The 24,068-nt window shown below is 38.3% G+C and overlaps 1 protein-coding gene and 1 long non-coding RNA gene across 9 annotated transcripts in view; both read right to left on the bottom strand.

The window, feature by feature from the left end:
* Positions 1-24,068, bottom strand: part of LOC134799385 (uncharacterized) — a 170,037-nt gene that overhangs the window by 41,848 nt on the left and 104,121 nt on the right. The gene's annotated exons all lie outside the window — the stretch shown is intronic.
* The window catches only part of LOC134799334 (RNA-binding protein Pasilla), a 104,149-nt gene that overhangs the window by 25,939 nt on the left and 54,142 nt on the right, over positions 1-24,068 (bottom strand). For all 8 annotated transcript variants that reach the window (XM_063771734.1, XM_063771732.1, XM_063771733.1 and 5 more), the window contains one exon: positions 18,842-18,996. In XM_063771734.1, the coding sequence (XP_063627804.1) occupies positions 18,842-18,996 (155 nt within the window). The remainder of the gene's footprint in view (positions 1-18,841; positions 18,997-24,068) is intronic.

The following is a 24,068-nucleotide window of genomic DNA, read 5'->3' as shown; positions in this document are numbered from 1 at the left end:
GTACGTACAACCTACCCTAGCTCACGGTTCTCCTTGCGTTCCTAAAAGAGCGCGAAGCAGCTACCAGATAGAGAAAGATGGTAATAGCTTATCCATATGTACTTATTGGGGAGTATCCAGTCTTTTCAAGCAGATAAGTGCCTCCTTCAACGCTGGGCAAACAAAACGCATAGGTGCTCGAGGTCACATATATGCAGGTTCGTCTGATGCGAATGCCCGGCAACCAAGCAAGATACCTAACTATTTTATTCTGTAACTAGTTTAGTAATCATAAACTTACACAATGAGTTTTTCGGAACGTATGTACGAAATATCATTTGATATTTACCACGAGCTTTTCGGTGAAGGAAAACATCGTGAGGAAACCTGCATACATCTGCGAAGAAATTCAAAAGGTGTATGTGAAGTCCCCAATCCGCATTGGGCTAGCGTGGGGACTATAGCCCAAGCCCTCTCGCGCATGAGAGGAGGCCTGTGCCCAGCAGTGGGACGTATATAGGCTGATTATTATTATTATATTTATTTATTTTTCGTCTTAAGTTAGGGTTTTTATAATATGAATATAAAAGTAAAATATAAAAACACTTACAAAACGATAAAAAATACATATAAACACATTATAAAAAACCTAACCTAGGGTGCCGCCAGCAGCGGGGCAAGGCCCAAGCTACCGGTGGTCAGGGCCGCAGAGAGAGGAACCGGCGGACTATCCGCGCCGTGTCCAAGATCACCGCCTTCTGCATCTGACCCTTGATCCAACCACCTAGCGAGAGTCTCTCAAGATTATTATTATTAAACTTACACATCGACACACGAAGAATATTCGTAAAACGCTTCGTTCCTGGTCAGCAGAGCTCATTACTATTATGCTTTGATCCTTATTCGTGTAAACTAAATTTGATTTTGAGTCTGATTTATATTACTTCACGTACTGGTAAGCTTTGTGAATCGTCCCCTACCCCAATTCTCCCGAAAAACACTAATTTGCAGGGACCGAGCGAATTTACTATTTTACTCAATAAAGCGCTTGAGGAAATCTGATTTGAATGGAAGAAAAGCCGCAACTAAAATAGGCCTGCTGAAATGTAACTTAACGTTCTTTGTTTATGTTGTTGGGTCATTCGCAGAATTGGGTTCTAATTTGCTTTTCTTTTTTCTGAATGTTAAGGATTGGAAGGATAACAATTTACAATAAAACTTTGGTACCTACAAAAACCCCCGGACCCGGGTATGTCCTTAAACTACGTCCAAGACCACCGGTGGACGGGCAGCAGCGTCCCTCAAATTCGATGTACTCGACTGCGATCGCCAACCCGCCTGCCAAGCGTGGCGATTATGGCATACACCCCCCAAAGGGGGAGGCCTATGTTCAGCAGTGGACGTCTTATGGCTGAGATGATGATGATGATGATGACCTACAAAAACCGTACCGGAAACGCTATACCTACCTACATATTACAAAAATAACAATGAAAAACATTAAATTAATTTACTCTTGATATACTTAGACCATTTTTAGGGTTCCGTACTTCAAAAGGAAAAAACGGAACCCTTATAGGATCACTCGTGCGTCTGTCTGTCCGTCCGTCTGTCACAGCCTATTTGCTCCAAAACTACTGGACCAATTAAGTTGAAATTCGGTACACATAATTTAGGGTGTTTCATTTTTCCGAATTTTCGATTTTCATCTGACTTTGATCGAATTCTTGTTCTAACTGATAAAAAAATATTATATGTTAAAAAAAATTAAAATCGGTCAACATTTAGAGGTTGCACAACATCAACAAAGATTTTTCAAATAACCAACGACTCTACATCGGAGGGTAGAAAATGGTTTAAGCGGCTACCATCAAAGCGGAGAGTAGTGTGATACTGAACCTTCTACATATAAATAAATTTTAAAATTAGTAGTAAACTTGGATTTTGGTTACTCGATAAATGTTCTAATTAAGATTTTTCAGTTTTTCCACCTGTTTCCAAAGGAAAAGTGCTTTTATCGTGTTTTAGACGCAAAATTCAGTTTTCTCATTCGATTTTACACTGAGAGAAAAATCACCACCAGGAATTAATAAACAGTTCTGTACTGGGGGAAAAAATGAAGTTTTAGTAGTAATCATGGAAGTTTCACTATTTCTGTAAAATTTATTTATTTCTACAAACAGCTCAGTAATACTAAATCTAATTTCAGCAAACAGACTTTAGTAAATGGAGCATTAAACAAAGTTCAGTATTTGTTACAATCCATTTTTATTACTACTAAAATTCTCCGATTTTTACTAGTAAAGTTTGTGATTTTTGGAAAAAAGCATCTGTGATTTCAAGTTATGATTTTAGTAAATGTCTCACTTACATAGTTTTGTAATATCTAACATCAAACATCAAACATCAACATTTATTAAGCAAATAGGCCACAAGGGCACTTTTACACGTCATCATTGAATTTACATAATTACAAGCAAAAATAATAACATCAACAATTTAATAAAATAAAACTAACAATTCAATCTAACGTATTACAATTACTAAGAGATGTATATGGTCTCTTAATGTCGAATTACATAAAAAATACAGATACAAAACACAAAAAAAAATCTATAATATTTAGAGGTGTAAATGTCTCTAGGTGTCAGAACTATAAGATTATATAGTTTATCAAGTTATCCTTAGAGATGTATAGGGTCTCCAAGAGTCAATATCCTGTATAATTACAGCCTGGCAAAAAAGAGTAGAAATTAAAAAGTGGCAACACTGTATTGTCGTCCCGTTCTCTTATATATGTTGATTTGAAAGGGACGACACTACAGTGTTGTCACTTTTTAATTTCTACTCTTTTTTGCCAGGCTGTAATACATTCATTAAGAGAAAAGAAACATACGAGAGCAGAATGAGGCGTCTCACTGTAATTAATTAATAAAAATAAAGTTACTAAGTATAATAGCTTGTGTTAGCTTAAACAGACCAGTCTTAACAAACAGCACCCGTTCACGAGTATGACGCGTATCTCAGCCATCGCCTCCCTCAACCTTCATTCGGGAAAGTGGCGACCCGATCAACGACGCCACCGTAAGCAAAGACTTTTAAAACTTTTTTCTAAAAAACGAGTTCGCGGGAATAACATTACCCCATTTAAAATAACAATTCAGTTGTTACTATAGCGACATTACAAAGTTTACTGGTATTTAGTAGATAGACTTGTTGTGTTTATGTTCATTGTTGTACCAATCACTAAACGAGTTTTGTAATACCAACACAGCTACTTGCTACCTTCATTTGGTTAGAGTTAGTATTGTGTCGGATGTCGGGCGGGCGTGTCTCGTGTCTTCTTTGTTTAAAACATACTTAAGTTAAATAATAAATTTAGGATATATTGTGGGCCATGGACATATTAACCCGCGACCTACTGTGTAGTGGGGTCTACAGGAATATATTGTTCTGCAACTTCGAGCTAGCTGTTGTTATTCTAGTGATAATGACATCAAAGGTAAATCTAAACTGTTTGCAATTCCAACCTCCCTAGCACAGGTGCGCCGCGAGAGCATGTTGCGCGCGTAATAACTACTAGTCTCTTTCTGACTGTATGAATAAGAAAGGAATGGGTAGAATATCTCGACAGGCTTTTATAGTGCCTCTTTAGTACAGAGATATACTACCAAATGCTTTTTTATTCATACAGACAGAAATAGAGACGGGTAGCTACCACGCGCGCGACATGCTCTCGCGGCGCCCGTTTGCTAGGGGCGGAGGAATTGCAAACAGTTTAGTTTTTGCCTGTGACGTCATTATCTCTAGAATAACAACAGCTAGCTTGGAATCGCAGTACAGTTTAGTAAAACCTATGACGTCATCGTCTCCGATATTGCTAAAGCACGCTTAGAATTACAAAACGGTTAGTTTTCACCCATGACGTCATCACCTCCGATATTGCTAAAGCACCTCTCGGAATAACAAAACCAAATTTCTGAAATTATTCTAGCATACTTCAAATTACAAATATAGAAGTTGTATTTCCTACTAAATGGAAATTGCAAAAGTCAATTTGTTCCTATTAGTTGACTCTCCTTGTCCCCGGATTAAGTTTTATTTTTGTAATTCTAAGTGTGTTTTTGTTAGTTTTTTCTCTCAGTGTAGTATCAGTTCATTATATTTTGTCATTTTAGAACATAGTTCATTTTCACGCAATGTATGGGGTTCTCACTCTACCTTTTCAACTTGTGCAACCTCTAAACGTTATTCGATTCTTTTGAAAATTGAAATAGATAGTTTTTAGTGTGGGGAGACTCCATTGGTGAGCAAAGTCAGGAAAAATATTACAACTTTTTTTTCTCCATACAAAAGTGAATCACCTAAGTCACATATGCAAGTCTGTGACCCAAAGACGGACATGTAATCAAAACAAAATAATTTTGAACATATGGGGCACTTTTGGGGGGGAAGTGAGAAAATTAAAAAACAAAGTTTTGCAAACCATATCGTCTTATATATTAAATGAAAGGGCTTATTTTTAGGATCTCAAACATATTTTTTTTTTATAATTTTATATTAAATAGTTTAGAAGTTATTTAAGAAAATAGGCAAAAAATGACCCCCCCCCCCCCCCCCTTAACTCCGATACTACTGGGTCTAAAATTTTGAAAAAAATATATAGAATAGTTCTTCATCTCTAGATGACAGGAAACCCTATTAGAAATCTACAGTCAAGCATGAGTCGGAGTTAAGGAAAAAAACGCGGTTGGTCTGTTTTAGGGTCACAGTTGTAATGTTTTACGTGAAACGTGGTGTGGACAGCTATTGCGAAGGCCGAGCTACGCGTATGGCCGAAGGCCCGAAGCGTCCCGCAGAGGCTTTTAGAAACGCGCGGCCGAAGGCCGAGTTGCGGGAGGTTAGTGCTAAAACAGAACAAAATTAGTACCTACTTCAAGCGTCTGAAACTCATTATCATTAACTTATGAGATATTCTCTTGTCAGTGGAGTATCTTCCAGCTTTCCCTATCACTTGCGCCAGCTTTTTGACTTTTTGATACGACACGACCCCTACTTTTCTTTCACTTGTTCTAAAAAGCCGCGTCTACACTGAGAGAAAAATCATCACCAGGAATTAATAAACAGCTCTGTACTGGGGGAAAAAATGAAGTTTTAGTAGTAATCATGGAAGTTTCACTATTTCTGTAAAATTTATTTATTTCTACAAACAGCTCAGTAATACTAAATCTAATTTCAGCAAACAGACTTTAGTAAATGGGGCATTAAACAAAGTTCAGTATTTGTTACAATCCATTTTTATTACTACTAAAATTCTCCGATTTTTACTAGTAAAGTTTGTGATTTTTGGAAAAAAGCATCTGTGATTTCAAGTTATGATTTTAGTAAATGTCTCACTTACATAGTTTTGTAATATCTAAAAAACGAGTTCGCGGGAATAACATTACCCCATTTAAAATAACAATTCAGTTGTTACTATAGCGACATTACAAAGTTTACTGGTATTTAGTAGATAGACTTGTTGTGTTTATGTTCATTGTTGTACCAATCACCAAACGAGTTTTGTAATACCAACACAGCGAAACGAATGTTAGTGATTTTAGTAAAATTTACTACTTGCTACGTTCATTTGGTTAGAGTTAGTATTGTGTCGGATGTCGGGCGGGCGTGTCTCGTGTCTTCTTTGTTTAAAACATACTTAAGTTAAATAATAAATTTAGGATATATTGTGGGCCATGGACATATTAACCCGCGACCTACTGTGTAGTTGGGGTCTACAGGAATATATTGTTCTGCAACTTCGAGCTAGCTGTTGTTATTCTAGTGATAATGACATCATAGGTAAATCTAAACTGTTTGCAATTCCAACCTCCCTAGCACAGGTGCGCCGCGAGAGCATGTTGCGTAATAACTACTAGTCTCTTTCTGACTGTATGAATAAGAAAGGAATGGGTAGAATATCTCGACAGGCTTTTATAGTGCCTCTTTAGTAGAGAGATATACTACCAAATGCTTTTTTATTCATACAGACAGAAATAGAGACGGGTAGCTACCACGCGCGCGACATGCTCTCGCGGCGCCCGTTTGCTAGGGGCGGAGGAATTGCAAACAGTTTAGTTTTTGCCTGTGACGTCATTATCTCTAGAATAACAACAGCTAGCTTGGAATCGCAGTACAGTTTAGTAAAACCTATGACGTCATCGTCTCCGATATTGCTAAAGCACGCTTAGAATTACAAAACGGTTAGTTTTCACCCATGACGTCATCACCTCCGATATTGCTAAAGCACCTCTCGGAATAACAAAACCAAATTTCTGAAATTACTCTAGCATACTTCAAATTACAAATATAGAAGTTGTATTTCCTACTAAATGGAAATTGCAAAAGTCAATTTGTTCCTATTAGTTGACTCTCCTTGTCCCCGGATTAAGTTTTATTTTTGTAATTCTAAGTGTGTTTTTGTTAGTTTTTTGTCTCAGTGTAGGTTTTCCTCTACCTCGCTTGCATCCTATCCGTCCCTCCAGGATAGTTTTAAAGAAGTGGTCGTGTCGTATTAAGTGTCCAATTATCTGAAACTACAGGCCTAAATTTTGGAAAAAACACGAACAATAGTTCTTTACCTTTTGATTACTGGAAAATCTATAAAAATTCTGCAGTCGAGCGTGAGTAGGACTTAAGATTAAAAATAGCGGGTAGGCTGTATCAGGGCCACGACTGCAATTGTTTACGTGAAACATGGTGTGGACAGCTAGTGCGAAGGTCGAAGGCCAAGCTCTGCGTGGGGCCAAAAGGCCTGAAGCATCCGAGAGAGGTGCGCCTCCACGCAAGGTCGAAGGATGAGCTGTAGGACGTTAGTGCTCAAACATAGAACAAATAATTGGTTTAAGTAGCTAAATGAGAAGACCGAACTGCCGTGTCAGACGTATTTATATCTGTTAGGGCCACTTACACATTCCTACTAACCTGAGGTTAAGCAGTTAAACCGTTAACTCAGTGTCAAATTGTACTGGTAACCATAGTAACTCCAGGTTTAACCGGTTAACCCCAGGTTAGTTGAATTGTGCAAGTGGCACTTAATAGGTATCTTGAAATAATAGAGATACGCTTAAGAGCCAACAGGAGTGGTCATTCCTCCATACAAACGTAGTCCTCGTTTTCCTCCGTGGTTTTTGAAGCTAGAGCAATGATTTTTTCAACACAGATTAATATTGTCAATATCTGTGTCGGACCGTTTTGCTTTTTTTGATATTTTTGTTTTTTAAGGCGCTAGAGCCCTTCAAAAACGGCCAAAATGGCCTAATAGACTATGCCGCAATGAGAGGCGTGGTATTCAAAACTGATATCAATTAGCCAAAAAAGCAAAACGGTCCGACACAGATAATTTCATAATCATTTAGATTTCCAAATTTGGTTACGATTGGTTAAGTTTTGGGGGAGGAAAAAGAGGACTACGAAACCTCGATTTTTGTCATTTTTACGCAGGATTTTTCGCTTCAGCTGCAGTTGTCCCTATCGCACTAATTTTAGGGGCGGAGTCAAGTTTCTAAATACGTACACAGCCAGAAAAGTGATGGGCAATAGTCGACATTTAATGTCGATAATCTAGTGATGTAAGAAGTTATCGATAAACCGTCTTGTGTGAAAATATCTAGATCCTAAGATACAAGGGGTTTTGGGTTGAGAGTAGGGAACACATTTTTGTAGTTATGATATACAATCTATTATGAACTTTTTGATTCTAATATTTCAAATTAGAAATCAAAATCAAAAATATTTTATTGCATGGTTAAAATGGGTTAACAAAATTTTTAGGTACCTACAGGCACGCTTCGTAATTGTCGAGCAATTTAGGGTCCTAGCTGAATTGGTTGTTCCATACTTACTCGTGCACTATGGAATGTCCAATTTAGCTAGAACCCTAAATGGCTCAACAATCACGGAGCGTGACAGTACTAATGATTCATGTTCTGTATATCCTGCCCTACACTGAGAGAAAAATCACCACCAGGAATTAATAAACAGTTCTGTACTGGGGGAAAAAATGAAGTTTTAGTAGTAATCATGGAAGTTTCACTATTTCTGTAAAATTTATTTATTTCTACAAACAGCTCAGTAATACTAAATCTAATTTCAGCAAACAGACTTTAGTAAATGGAGCATTAAACAAAGTTCAGTATTTGTTACAATCCATTTTTATTACTACTAAAATTCTCCGATTTTTACTAGTAAAGTTTGTGATTTTTGGAAAAAAGCATCTGTGATTTCAAGTTATGATTTTAGTAAATGTCTCACTTACATAGTTTTGTAATATCTAAAAAACAAGTTCGAGGGAATAACATTACCCCATTTAAAATAACAATTCAGTTGTTACTATAGCGACATTACAAAGTTTACTGGTATTTAGTAGATAGACTTGTTGTGTTTATGTTCATTGTTGTACCAATCACTAAACGAGTTTTGTAATACCAACACAGCGAAACGAATGTTAGTGATTTTAGTAAAATTTACTACTTGCTACGTTCATTTGGTTAGAGTTAGTATTGTGTCGGATGTCCGGCGGGCGTGTCTCGTGTCTTCTTTGTTTAAAACATACTTAAGTTAAATAATAAATTTAGGATATATTGTGGGCCATGGACATATTAACCCGCGACCTACTGTGTAGTTGGGGTCTACAGGAATATATTGTTCTGCAACTTCGAGCTAGCTGTTGTTATTCTAGTGATAATGACATCAAAGGTAAATCTAAACTGTTTGCAATTCCAACCTCCCTAGCACAGGTGCGCCGCGAGAGCATGTTGCGCGCGTAATAACTACTAGTCTCTTTCTGACTGTATGAATAAGAAAGGAATGGGTAGAATATCTCGACAGGCTTTTATAGTGCCTCTTTAGTACAGAGATATACTACCAAATGCTTTTTTATTCATACAGACAGAAATAGAGACGGGTAGCTACCACGCGCGCTACATGCTCTTGCGGCGCCCGTTTGCTAGGGGCGGAGGAATTGCAAACAGTTTAGTTTTTGCCTGTGACGTCATTATCTCTAGAATAACAACAGCTAGCTTGGAATCGCAGTACAGTTTAGTAAAACCTATGACGTCATCGTCTCCGATATTGCTAAAGCACGCTTAGAATTACAAAACGGTTAGTTTTCACCCATGACGTCATCACCTCCGATATTGCTAAAGCACCTCTCGGAATAACAAAACCAAATTTCTGAAATTACTCTAGCATACTTCAAATTACAAATATAGAAGTTGTATTTCCTACTAAATGGAAATTGCAAAAGTCAATTTGTTCCTATTAGTTGACTCTCCTTGTCCCCGGATTAAGTTTTATTTTTGTAATTCTAAGTGTGTTTTTGTTAGTTTTTTCTCTCAGTGTACAATGGCGTTAATATTTGGTTGTCATGTCTATACTTCGTTTTTAAGCATTATTGAAAAAAAAAATAGTAAATACTAATATTAACCACTAAGTACATAACTATTACAAAAAAAGCTAAATAATTATACGATTGCACGTCACCTTCACTCTAATGCTAAACAAACGAAGAATAAGAACTAACAGCGATAAGACCGCCTGTTGCTACCTTTATCTACATTGTAAATCGGTTTTAGGGTTCCGTACCCAAAGGGTAAAACACGGGACCCTATTACTAAGATTCCGCTGTCCGTCCGTCCGTCTGTCACCAGGCTGTATCTCACGAACCGTGATAGCTAGACAGTTGAAATTTTCACAGATGATTTATTTCTGTTGCCGCTATAACAACAAATACTAAAAACAGGATAAAATAAAAATTTTAGTGGGGCCTCCCATACAACAAACGTGATTTTTGACCGAAGTTAAGCAACGTCGGGCGGGGTCAGTACTTGGATGGGTGACCGTTTTTATAAATAATGGTACGGAACCCTTCGTGTGCGAGTCCGACTTGCACTTCGCCGGTTTTTTTTTAATTTGTTTTTATGTTTGTGGTGTAATAAAGAATATTTTAGAGTCAGACCAAGAAAAGTCTACAGCAATTTTGATAGCACACGCAGTGCAAGTGTTATTTATATGTCATAATTTCATAGAAGCGACGTTTGAAATAATACTTGCACTGCGTGTTCTATCAAAATCGCTATAGATTTTTCTTGGCCTAACTCTACTTTAAATTACAAAGTAAGGCCTAAATTATAAAATAAGGCCCATCAATGTTTTTTTTTTTGTGTTTATTAAACTTGATATTTTGTCTATAGTATTAGCGGACATGGCCTCAAAATTTAAACCCGCTTAAGAATCGGGCCTTATTTCGTGCATTATATACAATACTACCCATTTTTGTGTAGTCATTATTTATACTATAGAAGCATTGTTTGAGTAGCCAATTATTTAAACAGTATTTTTTTAAAGGGCAACGGTGGCAATATTTTAAGGTCTGGATAATAAGATACAGATCTTAATAAGGATATCAATGTAAGCAAAGAGGATTTGAAGAAGAGAGTTACTGTCATGGTGAATTATGTAGCTACAGTTCATTTACTGCCATCTTTCGACAGAAGATTAAACCTGTTTGAACGCCATTTGACTTTGATCCTTATTCTTTAACTGATGTGTGTTAACTTTTTAAATTTTAATATTCACGCCATCTACTCGAGCATAGGCTGAAGGTTGTGGCGCCATCGCTCGAAAACATGGAACCATACCTTTGGCCTATAGTCGAGTAGATGGCGTGAATATTATATTTAATAAGTTAACACATATCACTGAAAGAATAAGGATCAAAGTCAAATGGCGTTCTAACAGTTTTATGTTCTGTCGAAAGATGGCAGTAAATTTACAGTGGCTACATAATTTACTTTGACAATCCGTCTCTATAGACTTTATTCTCTTTGATGTAAGTGAATGTTACCATGACTACCAAACAAACAAATGTGATAGAATTTGCCAGCTGGCATTGTAACATTCAGACAGTTACCTATGTACCTAATCTGAAATATGAATAAATTAGTAATATTTTAAACAGGAAAGTAAACCGAATTTTGGCCTTTTGCTGGACACAATCACAATAGTAATTTGTTTTACAAGAGGGCAAAGTTTATCGCCACCGGTTGATGCATTTGCAGCACCAATGGTAGAAAATGCAAGCTCATCATCAACTGCATAATCGACGTTTGATATGACTATTGAATCCGAGCTTTTTGATCATGAATCATGATAGAACAAAATTTTAGAAGGTCGCAGAATAGTGGATTTAAAATATTTATTTTCTGTGATCTCAAATATCAGGCACGATCATACAAATTGTACATTTGCTGATCTTGCCTTTGTCATTGAAAGACGTAAGGGTTTACACAGAGAATATATATTTAAGTGTAATATGTGCAAAAAAAAGGAAACGATACACTCTGAAGACCCAAAAAGAAAATGTTAGTAAATACTGCTCCTCCCCATGGTTACTTGGTTCCTTATTCAACCTACCTGAAATTAAACGAGTAGGTTAGTAAATTATATCATTTTACATTATAAAGTTAAATGTTTAGGTATCTCAATCACTTACTCACTGGTGGACATGGACGCAAAATTTTTGCCCATCTACTTATACTATCTTATAAAAAATGAAATTTTGAAAGTTAGCACGCTTAAAGTTCGTTTTTAGGGTTCCGTACCTCAAAAGGAAAAAACGGAACCCTTATAGGATCACTCGTGCGTCTGTCTGTCTGTCCGTCTGTCACAGCCTATTTTCTCGGAAACTACTGGACCAATTAAGTTGAGATTTGGTACACATATGTAAATTAGTGACCTAAAGATGGAAATGTTTTTTTTATAATTTTAAAATACATAGGTTCGAAGTTATTTAAGAAAACAGCCAAAAAATTACCATTCACCCCCTTTTATCTCCGAAACTACTGGGTCTAAAATATTGAAAAATACACAAAATAGTTCTTTACCTATAGATGACAGGAAAACCTATTAGAAATGTGCAGTCAAGCGTGAGTCGGACTTATGTACGGAACCCAAGTTTTTGCATTAAGGTAACAGATTTTGACATGTCTTATTAAAAATTACCATTGAAAAATAAGTCATAGCAAATATGTTAGAATTATAAATCATATTAATCATATTAATGAGCAAGAGCACCCTAAACCGGCGAGCGTGTATGAGGAATGTTATGAATGTGAAGGAAGCGAAAGTGGTATGTCAGGATCGTAGCAAGTGGAAATCCGTGGTCTCTGCCTACCCCTCCGGGAAATAGGCGTGATTGTATGTATGTATGTATTAATCATATACTTTTTTATATTCTTTTGCTTTCATAAGTAATATAAACTAATTTTTGAAAGCGTTTTTCAATAATTATTAATAAAAAGACACGTCATGATTGTTTACCTTCTTTCTAATGCTAAAAAATAACGAACTATAATAACCGGGCCTTATTTGGTACAGAACCTTGATTTGATAGGTACATCGGATATTCTGGGCCCCTGAGCTTGTTACGTAAAGGACAAAATGGTGACATGTGGTTAGAGCTGATACTGTTAAACTAGTGGTTCTGTGCGCTAAGTATAAAAAATAAGCTTCAGCGAACTCATTAAGCCTAGAAAAAACCCTACACCCTACTGCCACTTAAGTCAGTCTTGAGTCTTTGAATCAATTTCCGTAGTAGTACTAGTACTACTAAGGTACTAGGAGGTAATAAGGCCTATAGTAGGTATAATAAGGCCTACCTGAAAAATAATGTTCTTACAACAGTGTAACCGTGTTAGTTATTTGAGTAACATATATGTAAAGTGATACAATTAAAAGCTAACAGCAAACCAGTACATAAATTATATCTTATGTACTTCTTATGAATTACACTCTTATAAAGGTTTCGGCTAATTACGCTTAATTACTTGAATAAAGGTAGATGAATTGCGTGCGGTCCAATAGGTAACCACAACTCACGGAGTCCAAAACAATAAGCTGATCAGCAAAGTCAAGTAAACAAAGCCAAGTCACAGTAGTAGAAAGATTATCGAGTTCCGTAAACGTAAGCCGGGTCAAAAAATTCAATCGCAACACAGTAAGTAATAAGTGAACGCCTCGTGGCAGTAACGCACGAAAAATAACATTGCAAATTGTCGGCAATGAGGCGCGCGCGGGTGCAAGCGTACGCATCTGTGTGCGTGCATTACACACACAAATACAGTCTCTCACGCCCCGTCAGAGCGACGGGTATATTCAGCTTGAAATCTCAAAATTGACTTTTAGCTCAGCTCCCGTTTCGTCTTAACCAACGCAAAAAGAATATAGGCACTATGCTTAACATAATACTTGAACAAAATTTTGGTAAAATTAGAACAAATTTACTAAAGTTATTTATTGCGTAACTAACTATCCTCTGACAGCTCAGTTAAAAAACATGGAAATGCCTGGCCGTGCCCCTAGCCAGCCGTGTGTTGTAAGTAAGTTGAATGTAAGAAATTCGCTTTGCTCGCTCGTTCGAAAATGAGTGCAGTACGGAACCCTTGGGACGCGAGTTCGACTCGCACTTGACCGGTTTTACTTCAGCTTGCGTGCCGTCTAGTTGTCTTGCCTGGCTGGGCCCACAAGTTTACATTTTTGCTAAATCGCGATCACACGACGCACTTTGCACATAATATAAGCCATATAAGGAGACAGAATGAATTAGCATCGCAGAGGGTACGTTTTCTGAGCCAAGTAGATTTCATTAAAAGTTTTTATGGATCCTGGGTACCTAAATGAGCTAATTATTTTTATCAACGCTTCAAAACCGGCAATATGAAACCCCATAATATGATGACACATTTACACAGCGCAGACGCATTCGTTTAATTTCATTCAACATTTTTATCAATCCAAACAGCATTCGTAACAATGATACGCCTGAACGCCCCTATTTCAATCCAGGTCCAACTGAATTTCAGCTCTAAACCGATCAGCGTTGGGGGGAGATTCGAAAATCAATGTGTTATCGCGCATGTCTGATAACACCGATGGAGTCGTTCCATTCGCGGCGTAACACGGGCGAGAAGACGGCTCGGGGAACCGGTATAAAAGTACTCTCCGATCATATATTTCTATCTCTGTTCAGTGTTTAGCGCAATTGTAGACAACTCCATCCACCAGCACGTCAAGAACAGAGCATTACTGTAAATTATGGGCTTCCAAATCTTAGGACTGCCTAGCAGAAGCACTGAGAGCCTGAACGGTATTCCTGGGTTTCGCATGCACCAAACGATGATGCCATGCTTATCCTATAGTAGCATGTCCTGGTGATGCAGTTAATACAGCAGAAACACAGTAGCAGTTACTAGTACCCAAAATTGTAAGTACCGCAAGTCTCTGAAGCAGGGGTCTCCAAATTACAAAACGGAAAGGAAGCGAAAGAGAAGTTTTGACCCTTGACAGCGAAAGCCATAAATTTATCTAAGGTTGTTCTCGGGTTAAAAAGTTTGGAGATCCCTGAGCCGCTTCCGGAAACATTGAAAACCTTAATTTCGTTACCTGCCTCTTTTTCATAAAACAGTCGTTACGGATCTCGAGATCACATTAATTTACATTGGTTGATTTGAGAACTCTACGCGCAGGCAATGAGAACGCAGCCAGGGCAATTATCATTTTATTTTTACAACGACCACTAGGTGTTTGTCGGCCGTAATTGGTACGATTGGCATTATGAAATATACTGTCACGATATCGAATGTAACTCGTAATCGTAATATCATCCAGACTGAAATCGTTAGGGATAATTGAGCTCAATTTATATTCTGTGTTCCAATCAGGCTGATAATTTGTATGCATAACGTAATAGTTTGTTACCCTAGCTAGAACAGTAATACTAGAAATGCTGGAAAATCTATTGCCATTGCCAACCGAGAGTGTGATGTAAATAGGCAAGCGCAAGCAAGACCGTTAACTAATACGAGGTAAGCAATCCCAGTTGCCGAGGTATATAAAGTTTCCCAAAAACTGAAAATTTACATAAAAAGTATCAAAACATATCTTAGATCCATTCACCCTAAAAATTGTGAATAGTATGAGGCGCAGTTACCGGTCTCCGTAGCTCTGGCAGTCTAAGCCAGCATTTTTTTAGAAAAATCCTTTGCGGGAGTCTCTCCCTTTTTAGCATGCATGTTCGAGAAAAATAGTGTAGGTGGCTAAATGGTATGCAGAAACCCCAGGTTTCAGCAAGGTGGCGTGAAATAGTACTGTAAGTGTAGTAATAGAAATGTCAGTGTACTGTAAACAGCGGCTGGCAATAAAGAAAAGCTTCAGGTCGCATGTTTATAGCACTCCCGTGAACTAAGCATTCTTTATTTTAGCGCCCTAGCCGTGTAATTTGCTACTTAATGCCTCGGCTTAGAAATTAAGGTAACGACCAAATTATACATTAGACGTTTTAATTAGTCTAATTAGTGTGCTAATTGGGCCCAGTTTTGTAGTTAAACCAACAGGCCTAATGGGAGTAATAATAAGTAAGTCTATTTAGGAGATACATCAAGATCAACGGAGTTCACAATTCGTGTTGTTCCGTGTAAAAGGAGACCATAGAGAATTAACGTCATCTTTTGTACGAACGTCAGCCACGCTGTTAACTTATAATAAACCTTATTGCTACGACATAAGATCCACTGATGGTCAGGGGGCCTAGCCAAGATTCCAATCGCGAATAGTGAACGAAACGCTAATGTCTCTTTGTCGCACTTATATGGAAGAGTGATAGAGAGACATTACCGTTTCATTCGCTTCAGGCTCTTAGTTAAGTGTTGCTGTTATAGTACCCTCACAAACTTTATGCCATTATATAGGGACTTGGGACCGGTTGGCTCCTAAATCAACCCATCCTATTAGCAATGTACGGAGCGTCCGCTAAAGCTCCTAATCGTAATAGGATTCCCCACTTCGATTTACAATGAAACCCTAAAAAACCAATTTGGTCGACATCGGCTTACATACTCACTAGTCCGGCGGGCCTACAAATAGATTTTATTTAGCTTCCATTAGACTTGTCTATGACTAAGTTAAGTGAGTAGCAAATGTTGTTGAGCAAATAAGGATGTGTTTAAAATGATCTGCACAGTGCACACGGATTTGCTCTCTTTACAAGGGACAAATAATTTTGAACACTCTGCCTGCTTAACTACAACACACACTGCAAAGAGCAATAAGATTTACGAGTGTGAATATGCTTGTGCGTAGTTCTTCTAATAATACGGAAGAAACTTATTTGTTGAGTGATTTACTAGAGATTCATTCTCGTTGACTGTATTCTCTGATGTAAAATACAACCCAGGTTTAGTCGAAGCACGAGGCTATGGGCTATTACTAAACCAGTGAGCCACTTGGCCCAGTCATCATTTCCCATCAGGTGAGACTCGGCTCAATCACCATGCCTAATATTACATTAGAACCCTAAAAAGCAATTAGTCCTCCATCGGCTTACGAGTAAGGCGCGGGCTCCCGCGGGCCTCCTAATAGGTTTTATTTAGATTCCATCAGCCCGGCATTACTATGCCGGTCGTAAGCTTTTCTAACAAAGCCTGGGATGTTGTTCCATCGCTTAGGGTGGTATTCCACCTGTCCAATTTCTGTGTCCAATGTGCATTGCGTCTCACTCTCTCATTTTAAGTAAAATGTAAGACGCAAATACACATTGGACCAAGATATTGGACAGTCTGGACAGATGGAATACCATCCTTAGACAGCAGCAGCAGCGTACAGCAGCTGTACGCCGACTGCGTAACAACTCAAAAGCAATGAACGTGAGTCACTTTCTGTGGAAATTTTAAATTTTTCATTTAAGTGATGACGAGAAACGAGTAGACAAGAGAGCTATCGATGAACTGAACAGTCAGCGATTAATATTAATATTTTTTTCTACAGTAACATGACAGGAAGGTTGAGAGAGAGATTTCTTAGATTTCAAAGAAAGATTCTGTAAGTGCCTATAATTGGCTCTGTATTGCTGCCTAATTAAAAAGTTAAATGTATCGTTTATAGCCGTTGGAATTCCTTGTGTAAATAAATAAATACATAAATAAATAAACTCCTGCACTCGATTGTGTCCGTAGTTTAGCGAAGAAGAAGAAATTTTCTTTGTTTATTAGGGATATAAAAACTTAGAAACTAAGAAAATCCTAACGAAGAGGAAAAGTTATGTGTGTAGGTTAGATGCTGCTGACAATGCAGTGAGGGGGAATTGCACAAAAGATCTAAATATAGCCGTAAATAAGGCCCCCCAACAATAAGATAGTTCCTCCGATTTCGTCGGTAATGTTTAATGGTGTCTGGAAACCTCATGGTTTAATTCAGCGACCGCGTAGGTGGGCGTCCTCTGTCACACCACCCTTATTGATCTCCACTCTGCAGTGACATTTCGAGGCAGTTTAGTCGCAGCACCACGTATGTATCCTATTGGTGTTAATGTGTCGGCAAAGGATATAAATCTACGAGTAATCCCCGGGGGGCGGACAGGCATGCCGATCGTTAGGCAGGATGGACCCGACCAGGCAAAGATAAGTAGAGCCAATGCACCTAGACCTCGGACTTCGGTTGGCGCCATTGCGTCAGGGTCTATAAAGGTTGAAATTGTCCCCGTTTTATGCAACGCAATGGGTCAAAGTAAACTGCACATTTCATAGATTTGTATGTGGTCAAATCCCGTGCTAATAGTCAAAAGCAATGGAAATGGGTATGTATGGAAATTCTGTAGAGTATTTTGACTGTTTTTATGACGTTGGTTATTTTAATAACTCAATTCAAATGGGCTTTCCTGTTCGTCTTCTTATGTGTATTATTTGAATAGTTTAGATATGTTTCAAATGTTCAAACGGTTCTAGTAGGTACGTCTCCTCTTACTTGTCATACAGATTGCGACCCGTACGGCATCTATTCAGATATATGTCTGTGCCGCCGACCCACTTACCGGCGGACTCAACGGCGGACGGAATGGGGATAGTCCCCTAAATACGGCGCCTTTCTTTACAGTCGCGTATAATTCTACAATATATCCGGGAAATACAAACTAAAGCTGGACAAAATACAAACTATGCGCTACCTATAATAGCAGTTGGCCAACGCATAATCATACTCTTAAATTACAGAGAAAACAGAAGTTGGTATATTTTTTTATGGCGTAAGTTGCGCTTTGCGTTTGCGGCATATACTGCATTGGGTTTCTTAAAATCTGTATACAGTATCAGAACTCATTCCGGCCCAACGTAGTGATCGTTTTATAGGTAAATTCCGTACAATCGTCGACACTCGCGCCACGGAATAAATAAATAGTATTATCACAATCGTGCTACGCTCTTATTTTTTGCATTAATTCTTGTGTTTGTATCCGGATTTGAGGGGTCTTCCGTAAAACTATACAGTTTCATAAAATCTCAAATGAACGAGATTCACGCGTAAAGGATGAATGACTAGGTACCTAGAGACTTTTATACACTGTTTAATGTACACAAAGGTGACTATGTCGAGCTTGTTAATTTATTCTGCACACGTAACCTGTGTAGGTCTCGGGACTTAGCATAATTACGCCGCTCCATATACAGACGATTTTGAAATATATTCAAAACAATATCGTAAAAGTACACGTAATCTGCAATAAACAATCCTTGTTTCAGACAACGATATCTAAATTCAATACACTTTAATCGTTATTGCGTTCTGCACTCAACCGGGGGACATAATCTCTGTATTCCCTTTTCACTCGCGATTTTTAGAAGCTTGCAAACGAAAGCAGTCTTCATTCATTAAGAGATAAAGTTGCTTTTATCTGTTTATTCATTTTGGTGTCATCGCCCTTCCCGAATTCTTGAACCAGGAAAACCACGATGGGATACGAAAATGGTCTGTATTCTGTATGGGATAAGGTATTTACCTGTTTATCTCTGTCCTGGGGCATCTTGGTGTCTACTCCCTCGGGGAAGGGCTTGACCAGCTCGGGTTTCTCCTTGATCTTCTCCATGATGAAGTCCAGCACCACCATGATGCCCTCAACGGAGCCGGTGATCAGGCACGCCCTTTCCGTCGTACCTGTGGATAACATTGTTTATGAGTTATGTTCCATATAAGCTCACCTATTTACTATGATAATGTTTATTGAAACGTACAAAACACATGAAACATCACGTGACTGAAGTCATTTAAATGATATTGAACCGTGGTCGATATATTTTATTTTATCTGCAGCTTGGTTAAATCCGATTTGATATCTATGAGGGCGAATAAATAGGTCATGACCTCTGTCCTCATGTCATGTCATATACAACTTCAGACTAAAATCTAAGAAATATACCTCCTCAAGTTGAGATAAAACTATTCGAAAATATATTTTAGGATGTAGTTTATGATTGTCACTACTCCTAATCTGTATCTAAAGTCTAGATGATAAAATCGTCTATCAACTCCCACGTAACAAGTGGAACTCCCAGAAGCAGGATAGACAAATTAGAACCTAATTCTCCGTGTGACCCAAATAGATAGAACCGTTGATCTCGCTAGTATAATAGCCGTTCATAATTTCTTGGTGTCATGATGAGTGATTAAACTTAAACTAGACAAGCTTCATAAGGAATCTAGTTATGAAAGACGCTCTTGTTTCAAATATTTGGCATAATTGCTTACCCTACTCAATAGACCCGCGAAGTTCGGAGCTAAAACAATAAAGGGGCAAATGATTTGGAAACCGGAAACCCAAACTAAACTCTGACACAACAATTTCAGCGGAGCGCGTTAATTCCTTACACAAATCACGCAGTATTACGCTTAGTTACTTTACTGTGTTACGTATGTTGTTAATACCTACTTAAAAGTACATTGTGAATGACCATTATTATTTAATCATTACAAAATCAATCGTAAGGCTGTGCTAACTGCTGTCTCACATCACACCTTAGCCCTCAGAGCACAGCACAGGTTATGAAAATTATTAACTACTTCTAAGTTTTCGAGAATATAAATGACTTGCCTATTAAACTGAATCACTGAATTTTACATTGCTCTAAACTTCAAAGACATACACAAAATGACACAAATCCATATAGATGAGATACACAAGGAGGATAAATAGATGGTCATGCGTTACGTTCTAAAGCATGGTATTAATCGAGATTAACATAAACCCTATCCGATACAGAGACAAAGGACGTTCTGTATTGTGTTGAAAGTGTATCGCTCCGCGTTTGGGTGTAATTTCACGTTATAAAGGGCCATAAATATTTAGGCGGCTCCCCGATTCTTTAGCAGATTGCGGCACATTTGTCATTCATATTTTCATAAATGGTGCTATTGATCGGTTCGGAGCTCGCACGCGGCGTCCACCAACTAAAGGATGGAAGCGACTTGGATTTCCTTGTTAGCTAAGTCCTGTTGTGGAAAGAGGGTTATACTTCTCAGGGCTGCTCAGTTTACAGCTCTTGTAAAACTTTACTTTCGTCTTTCTCACACTTCTTTGAATGACAAGGACAGAGTCGCGTGGAATCGCAATAGATTGCTGCCACGCTTGTTATTTCGTTATTTGATTCACGTGTGGAATTGTTATGTAGATACTAGATAGGTACCGGTACTTGTGTACAGGGATGTTTTTTTGGCTTTATTATCAGATTCTCGAGAGGGCTTTCCAACCCTTGTTTATTTTCGGATTTTAGACAAAGGAAGTTTGAAGAGGGGCTGATAAAGCACGGAATGACCTAGATACTAGATATACCATAAACATGTTGTTTGTTTGAAATAAATTGTGGGAGTTAAGGAATGTAACAAATGTCACAGTAAGATATTTACACTACACAAAAGAAGTCGATTTCTAAGTTCAGTGCATTACACAGTATCGGCTAAGAATATACCTTGGTGTGTTATTGCAAAACCTTTTTAAATACAGATATGTCCCTGATGACCCTGATGTCTTGATTTCTTGATATTATATAGTTATATCGCCATTGCCACGTGTTACTGGTTATTTTATCAGAGACTTCATGCCCTGTCAGATCTAAATGAGATCTATTATAGTTACTACACCTCCGTTGCTTTCTATATGTTTAGTTCAGCCCATGAAATATAAATCAGTGTTACTCGTCTCCGTAATTTCCCAACAGTTTTAAGACGTTTTATATAAATATTCATACACCAGTTTCCGCCATCGTTATACTTGATGGGAGAAACAGATAAGGGTTGACGGGAATCTCGAAACATTTATAAAGGCCTGTAGATGGCAGGGACGCGTGATCATTTATCATAACGTCAAATCACGTTTAGGTGGGATCTGGCCGTTAATCCAAACGCTTTCTAAAAGCAGATGCGTCGCACGCTCAGAGGAACCACTATACAAAGTACGTCTGCGAATAAAATATAGTTGCTACTGAGCTAAAGGTCACGTTACACTGGATTACCTCCGACTAGTTTGCGATTAGAATACTTCCATGTCTTCTTCCTACAAATTCTCTCTGATATCACGCATAACACGGGTTTGTATAATCGTTCAACTTTCCTGCTGGTCTTCAAAGACGGGAAATAACAAATAACAGGTATAGGCATCTTCGGAAGATTATGCAACGAGTCGCAGCGGACCGGTCGCTTGAGCAACTCCTTGACCTTGCTCGCCGCCAAGCCATAATACAACCTGCAACTGATAATTTCAGGGCACATTTTTGCTTGAAACGCGGTCATTAACACTTGGTATTAGTCCAATTGCAAACTAGAACAGTGGGCCAAAAAACTATATTCGAATCTGGTACGGAATTGGTCAAATTCCAATATTTGTACAAATATGATTTAATATAGCCACACTGTGACAATGTTGGGGCAAATGTTTGGTCGTGAGTACAACCCATCCAAGTTGTGTTGGTGTGTGGAAGAGGTGCACGGGCAGGTGCGGCGTGTCACATGCATTATGCCGGCTGAGCTTGGTTGATATTCATTATAACCATTACAAGAAAGACCTCTGATTACGAATACTTGTTACGGATCTAAAGATCTTTCGCATATCGGTAGCTTGAGGCGAAGAGCTTGTTCAATAATGACAGTAACATGCAGGTCGTCCAAGGCCAGAGTACAGAGATTACCAACTATTATCCAATTATAAACGTGGTGCTATAGAACTTCGCGTGAACCGACCACTTAGCGTTATTGTTCCTAATGTTCCTATCTATCCGATGAATTGGCTTTGTGTGTAAAATGTATAAATCTTGTTGATGGCGCGATAGACAAACAAAACGGGCGAGGCGAGGGGAATTATTAAACTCATTTAAGTCGTAATAAAGTAGGTTAATGTCGGGTTTTCCAAAGAGAAAATTCAATTTTATCGAATTTCCATGATTAACAAATTCTTAACAAGCTAGAGCTAGATTGGAACATTGGAAGTATTTTAGGGCTTTTACAAAAATCTAAGCGTAAGAAGGAGCAAATAGAGATTTAGGTTTTCTTTTCCTATTTCCGAAAAATAATGCTGAACCATTTTATGTTGCACATTTTGGTGTCTTAATTGGCAACTGGGAAAAGGAAATTTAATGGAGTGTGTTGAGGACAACTGGGATAAGTAGCTAAATTATGACTTCAGGTTAAAATTACTTAGAGAGGGAGTATTTTTACTAAAATAGTTTATAACCAGAAAGTAGTATTTTTTGCGAAAGTGTCCTTTACTTTCGGCAACATGTCGTCCAACTATTTGTACCAATAAGAAACTTATACATATATCTAGAGGAAAGTGAAATCGTGTGGAAATCCATGGACGTTTCAGTAACGCCACATTCGCGCTTCAACTGAAAAACACATTAATTTCTAACGCCACATGTCAACCAACTCCGCGTCACGTTGTCACTGTCGATCCTCGAGCACTTCTAGTTTTTCCTGCCGTTGAGGATTTAAATCGACTCTACGCTACTGCTAATAAGATTTATTTCTGATTGGATGACATAATTACCCCGAGAAAAAGTCTACTTGTCTATGTCACGGTGTCACGACGAAGCTTTGTTATTTTTAGGTCACGGCCACGTGCTAGGCCAGTTGTGCGATATTTTGTAATTTTCAATATGAGATGTACTGACAGTCGCTGCACATTTTCCAGCGCTCGTGGCTTTTAGCGTAATTAGGTTTTGGGCGCCGCAGTCAGTTCGTGCCGAAAGCAATCCGCAGTGATACTGACAAAAATTTAGCGTCCTCCATTCCCCTACCACATTAATAAATTTGTATTCTTTATAAGTAATAATAAGCTACTATACATAAATACACAGATGGCGCCACATCATCACACAGCTGTCCCAAAGAAACAAGTTTGTAACTAATGATTCTCAGGTACTGGCAATCGATTTCTGAGAAATTTCTTCCAGTGAACGCGTTGGCTGTGTAGTGTATAATTAGCAGCACGTCGTCGAGGTTTCCCCGAGGAGCTGTATAAAGTGATTAAAAAAAGTCAACAGCATTTTTGTGCTATGGTGGCCGCTTACGAAAAAAATGCTGTTCTTGATAAAGATAAAATATAGTTTATTCAAGTAGGCATATTACAATGCGCTTATGAACGTCAAATAAAACTTTACCGGCTCCAACCGTACACCTCTGCCCCGAGAAGATTTAAATCCCCCCTCAATTGGAGGGGGGATTTAAAGAATAAAGAATTATTCTTTCCTCCTCATTATAAAAGTATCTTTGGATAGGATTTCTCAAACTTATGATCCCAAGTAACCCTATTAAATTTCCGAAAAGAATTCTACCTCTTTCTCCGATTTTCAAAACTCATTTTTTGAATGCGCAAGCGAGCCATTCACCCGCGTTTGCCGTTCGCGTTTTTAGGTCACTCCCGGATGCAGCCTGTAACAACTGTAGCTCCGCCCAGTAGGCCACGAATCCCTGCTCTCGGCTTATTTGCCACTTTCTTGTTATAAAACTATCGATCAACACGTGTGCACCAAAGCGCACTTTTCCCACGTTCTTCACATTCTATCTACCAGTATATCTTTACTTACACCGTCGGATTCACATACCACGGTGACGTCACTCTTGCTCCATACATTCTAATATGGTGCTCCGCCCATTAGACGTTGCAACAGCTCGTTTCGCGTCGCGACAGAGTGGACATATGAATACGCTCATTAGTTACATTCATCTGGATATACTTG

This window comes from Cydia splendana, chromosome 18 (genome assembly GCF_910591565.1).
Source record: "Cydia splendana chromosome 18, ilCydSple1.2, whole genome shotgun sequence".
Classification (NCBI taxonomy): domain Eukaryota; kingdom Metazoa; phylum Arthropoda; class Insecta; order Lepidoptera; family Tortricidae; genus Cydia; species Cydia splendana.
This window is presented reverse-complemented; position numbering and strand designations above follow the sequence as displayed.